At 32.5% G+C, this 5,069-nt stretch overlaps 3 protein-coding genes across 3 annotated transcripts in view; all 3 read right to left on the bottom strand.

Moving 5' to 3' along the window:
* LOC105314210 (adhesion G-protein coupled receptor G6-like) overlaps positions 1 to 1,461 on the bottom strand; it is an 8,454-nt gene extending 6,993 nt beyond the window's left edge. The window contains exons 1-5 of the mRNA XM_020001544.1: positions 1,215 to 1,461; positions 795 to 1,159; positions 403 to 687; positions 160 to 336; positions 33 to 109 (exon numbers count right to left, since the gene is read on the bottom strand). Of these exons, the coding sequence (XP_019857103.1) occupies positions 33 to 109; positions 160 to 336; positions 403 to 687; positions 795 to 1,159; positions 1,215 to 1,386 (1,076 nt within the window). The 5' untranslated portion in view covers positions 1,387 to 1,461. The remainder of the gene's footprint in view (positions 1 to 32; positions 110 to 159; positions 337 to 402; positions 688 to 794; positions 1,160 to 1,214) is intronic.
* A 2,319-nt stretch (positions 1,462 to 3,780) lies between these two features.
* LOC109585462 (adhesion G-protein coupled receptor G2-like) lies at positions 3,781 to 4,996 on the bottom strand. Its single transcript, XM_020001554.1, has 4 exons — positions 4,850 to 4,996; positions 4,537 to 4,799; positions 4,412 to 4,490; positions 3,781 to 4,354 (listed from the first exon to the last, which is right to left on the bottom strand). The coding sequence occupies exons 2-4, from the start codon at positions 4,637 to 4,639 to the stop codon at positions 3,826 to 3,828; spliced, it is 711 nt and encodes a 236-aa protein (XP_019857113.1). The 5' UTR covers positions 4,640 to 4,799; positions 4,850 to 4,996; the 3' UTR covers positions 3,781 to 3,825.
* Positions 4,828 to 5,069, bottom strand: part of LOC109585456 (uncharacterized) — a 1,738-nt gene continuing 1,496 nt past the window's right edge. Inside the window, exon 6 of the mRNA XM_020001543.1 lies at positions 4,828 to 4,989. Within this exon, the coding sequence (XP_019857102.1) occupies positions 4,828 to 4,989 (162 nt within the window). The remainder of the gene's footprint in view (positions 4,990 to 5,069) is intronic.

The following is a 5,069-nucleotide window of genomic DNA, read 5'->3' as shown; positions in this document are numbered from 1 at the left end:
ACATTATAAATCATGTTAACTTATCATCTCACTTATTGGATAAAACATTAGTTACATCCATGGGCCATTCTACTAATAAATTGAGGGTTTTGACAATAGTTCCTGTTGTCTATTATGCATACAATATAACTATAAGTATCAATTAATCTACAAACTTACTTCAATTATTAATGGCAAACTTTCGTTATTCAAAAGAACAGATACTATTGCTTCCAATACTGTTGATATTATGTTAATGTTTTGAATGTTTTGGTCAGCAAGAGTACATGTTGTATTTTCCACTAAACTGCTCATATTGAAAGCTGCTGAACCAAAATTATCAACTGTAATGTTTACCTGAAGCATATTAAATAGGGTATTTACATCTAACCACAATCATAATTATACTATTATATTACACACTTTAGATAATTCAATGAATCCATATGTAACATCAGTAGTAGCACACCTCATCACATCTGGTGATTCCCAATTAGAAGAAGCAGAACATATTCTACTTGCTGTAGCTCCATTAGGGCCATTAGGACACAATATGGTAACAGTCATTCCAGCTAGTGTTAGCGGCCAATCAAACTGACCACAATCTGTGGTATTAGTCTGGGGATGGCATGCATGAGTGGGAACTGAAGTTGATGTAGGAAGTAGTGTTGTGATTAAATTTATAGCAGGAATTGATGCAATGGGTATCTAATGGAAATGAAGTGTGGAATAAAGTAGTTGGATTGATCATAGGTATAGGATTATTTAAGGATGAGATGGAATGTGCTATTGGAAAAGAAAGCAGGTAACATTACCATGGGTGATGCTAAAGTAGTTGGCAAAAATGTATTTGAAAAGAAAATTACTGAAGAGGGTAAACAGCATTTTGAAGAATTTGAACAATAGGGTCCAATTGAGTTACATGATCCAGAACCACCTGATACTAGAATGCCATTATTACTATCAAACTCAATCCAAGTGCTTGATACTGTTCTTAAAACTTTAGTACACATAGAAACTGTCTGAGGACCAGTAACATCATTTTCAATTGTCACAGAACTAATTGTTGTAAAACAAAAGATACTGCTGTGGTTACACTCAATCCAGTGAAAGTACAAGGTTGTTGGTCTTGAATAATTAACACTAATACTGTATTGTGTATTTATACCTGGTTGGGAGCCTATGAAATAACACTATAGCATAGATCTACTAGTAGTTATATTTTACTAACATACCATTGTATGTCATTAAATAGTTGATGTCTCCTCCAAGTTTTTCTACCCATAGAATTACAACTGGATCTCCAACAACACAGTCTGCATTTGTCTGGAGATTAAACTTCACTGTAGCAGTGTCTGAGCTACCTTCAACAAAAAGAAAAGAAAAAAGCAGCAAAAGCAACAGCATTGTTACTGGTTAATTGTTCAACAGAGGAAAAGGGAAATATCAAGTACATGCAAATGCAGTAAGTATAGGGCTGGGCAAATGCTTCAGTTTTTGTCTGTTGTGCTTTTAGGGTACTGCCCTAAATTCTACCCTATATTATGCTTTGAAATGAATCCAATTATGCTCATTATTGTGATATAAGTATTGGTACAACAACCCAACTGCTTAGTGCCTGCCTACGCAAGCATGTAACTTGATAGTCGATGTTTGAGTAAAGCTTCAAATATGGGCATATATTTAGGCTCATGTTTTAAGCTTTACTCAAATATCAACTATCAAGTTACATGTACATGCATCTGATATAGTGTGATAAAAAAATAATAATAAATATTGCAATGATATGGCAAAATCTGAAAATGTTTCCAGTGACTTTGAGTCACTCAAAAATAAAATAGTCTAAATTATTGACAATCACGTAGGCAGGTACTAAGCAGTTAGTCTTGCATATACTATTAGCATGACCATTCCCTGTGATTTTTTGGTTGTTTCATGTCTAGTTTTGATTTATTGATGAATGTAAGGCAACCATCAGTGATGATTCTCACTCAGCTGGCCCACTGTATGTAGCTATATGACAAAGAAACATAAAATTATGTTACATACTTCATTAGAAAGGTTAGGATATGCTCATCACTGGAATTTCTGCAGTCTAAAAGAATTCATTATAATGTTTTCTAATGCATATACATGTCCTTATTTTGTGCATCAACATTGAGCTGATTCCAATAAAATTTGGATTTTTAATAAGATTTTAAAGTTGCCCTGAATGCCATGTCAGCTCAGAATAAATTCTTGATCATTTTGCGATTAATTAAATGTGGGCTACTAAATCAGACCTCCTAGGCTGTATACAAAAAAATCTATTCTGCCAGAATCACAGATACTTAGATTTAGTTATTGTGATGATACGAAGGTTCGCTCTTAAAGTTCAAATTCTTGAGATATCAACCAACTAACTCTTTGAACAAAATAACCGTACTTATATACACAAATCATAAGGGTTCTAGTAAAATCCAGAATACCTGACATATAATAATTGCTAACTAGTAGGTTCTAGAACATTACAGAACTTATAGTACATATAATTACATTCCAGAATAATCTAGAAGGATACACATACATTACACAAGAAAAATCAACATAAACCACAACACATTATTAAGTACAATTTATCACAGTTATTCACTGATTCCACTTTTAATTATGTAGAACAGAGAATATTAATCAGCAATACTAATATTGTTATTACTTTAAAATCTCATGCTTATATTTTGCATGGCCAGAATGCACATGTTTATACAATGCACAATACATGCATGTCATTAGAAAGCCCATGAAAAAAGATGAGATCCCAAGTTCCTAATATCTCACATCTCCCATCAGCAATGCAATTGAATTGTCAGTTAATGAGGAAAATTGTTTTATCAACAAATACTAAACTGTCTATTATATCAAGCTACTGACTATAGAAATGTTTTGGTTTATAGTGAAGCATTTTTTATCTTTTCTTTCTTCATATCATTGAGATCTTGAGATGCATGATTTGAAATGACATAAATATCTTCACTCTTTGTGCTTTTGGTACTGTGTCCAGACTTTTAAGCACTGTGAATAGCAGCCCTAGGGAAGTACTGAAAAAAATGAGCCTTCCAGGGTTTCCTATATTCCTTGTTGAGCAAAATAAAAAATATAAAAATAAAAAATCCTTGAAGTGTGTTACAAAATGCTAATATAAACTGGACTGTATGAGATGCATTAGGCTCAGATATGAAAGTGAAGGCAGCAGATATCCAAGTTAAACCAAAGAGGATCATAATACCAGTAAAGGACAGTAACATCTTTAGTACTTCTGATACAGAGAGAGAGGAATTGCTCATCCGCTTCTTTCTATTGATGACATTTTTAAGAGTAGTTCGAATGACAAGTATGAACACAATTGTATTAATGATGATGATGAGGAAAATGGGTGACAAGAATGATGCTAACAATGGTACCATTTTGCCAATGAAGCAACTATATTGGGAATAATTGTCATAATATTAGTAAGATTATTAAGCACATAGATCTACATTCTTAATTTTTTTAAATTTCATTTCATTTCTGATTTTACCTTTAATTATGTACGAACAAAAAATACTGATCAGCAATACTGGTATTATTATTATTGCTGTAATAACTCAAGCTTATATTTTGCACAACAAGAATTACACAAATTTTTTGCACAATACATGTCTCCAGGAGCTCATGAAAGAAGATGAGATGATTGAGATTCATACTAACATCTCTCCATCATAATTAATAATATTGAACTGTCAGCTAATAAGGCAAAAAATAAAAAAGCACACACTAAACTCAACTATCTATTGTAACTAGCTACTATTAATTATAAAAATTTTTGGTTTACAGTGAAGTATCTTTCATCTCCTCTTTGTTCATATCATTAAGAGATACATGATTTGAAATGACATAACTATTTTCATTTCTTGATTTGCTCTTGGTACTGTGTCCAGACTTGTAGTCACTGTGAATAGTAGCCCTAGGGAAACACTGAACAAAACAAGCCTTCCAGGGTTTCCTATATTCCTTGTTGAGCAAAATAAAAAATATAAAAATGAAAAATCCTTGAAATGCATTGAAAAATGCAAATATAAACTGGACTGTATGAGATACATTAGGCTCAGATGTGAAAGTGAAGGCAGCAGATACCCAAGTTAAGCCAAAGAGGATCATGATACCAATAAAAGACAGTAACATCTTAAGTACTTTTGATACAGAGAGAGAGGAATTGTTCATCCGCTTTTTTCTATTGATGGCATTTTCAAGAGTAGTTCGAATGACAATTATGAACACAATTGTATTAATGATGATGATGAGGAAAATGGGTAATAAGAATGCTACTAACAATGGTACCATTTTGCCAATGAAGCAACTATATAATTGGGAATAATAAATTGTCATAAAATTAGTAAGATCATTAAGCACTCACAATTCTGAATTTTTTGTACTTGTAATGTAGTAGCCATTATCAACTGCCAATAAGATCATAACTGGAACAACAGGTATAGCTAAATATAAAGTATTATTATTGTATCCATTACTATCATTACTTACTCCAACAAACAATAGACACTATTAATATATATCGCCAAGATATGTTTGTAAACACTATTACTATTTTTTGAAACATCAGCACAGCTTCTGCTCCAATCCACATCCAGAAAACAAGAGTGAAGTAATGTATAAGAGCTCCTATGCTTATACACAGTGGACTCACTGATGTTCTACTAATTCCAGTGACAAATATAATTAGCACAAAGCACAATGAGAGACATAGCTGAATGTGAAACTTGCTGGAATCTTTCTTTCTTAGTTTTCTTTGTTAAAGATACCTTTAAACATCAATTAAGACGACATGTACACATACTTGAATACCAGCAATGTCAGGATTGTCAAGATTAGTCCAACTAAAGAAAAACTGACTCCAACATAAGAGATCACTTCTAATCCAACTCTAACACCAAATGGAGGAGGAGAAGTACCATTGGCAGTCCTAGTAGATATATCCTAACAGGATTATCAATAAACATTGAACATACAGTATTCATTGAAGCTTACAACAAGCATTGCAAAGTTGGTTAAGTGAT

Source organism: Amphimedon queenslandica, unplaced genomic scaffold, assembly GCF_000090795.2.
Source record: "Amphimedon queenslandica unplaced genomic scaffold, v1.1 AMPQUscaffold_13059, whole genome shotgun sequence".
In the NCBI taxonomy this organism is placed as follows: Eukaryota; Metazoa; Porifera; class Demospongiae; order Haplosclerida; family Niphatidae; genus Amphimedon; species Amphimedon queenslandica.
The sequence above is the reverse complement of the archived record's forward strand: the minus strand, read 5'-3'. Positions and strand labels throughout refer to the sequence as shown.

What these genes read in the sequence shown, in the direction of transcription:
- LOC109585462 (XM_020001554.1), bottom strand. Translation starts at nt 4,639, where the DNA reads ATGTGGATTGGAGCAGAAGCTGTGCTGATGTTTCAAAAAATAGTAATA. An exon ending in AGTGTCTATTGTTTGTTGGA is followed by an intron (nt 4,491 to 4,536) that starts GTAAGTAATGAT and finishes CTTTATATTTAG; the next exon opens with CTATACCTGTTGTTCCAGTT. An exon ending in AGTACAAAAAATTCAGAATT is followed by an intron (nt 4,355 to 4,411) that starts GTGAGTGCTTAA and finishes CCAATTATATAG; the next exon opens with TTGCTTCATTGGCAAAATGG.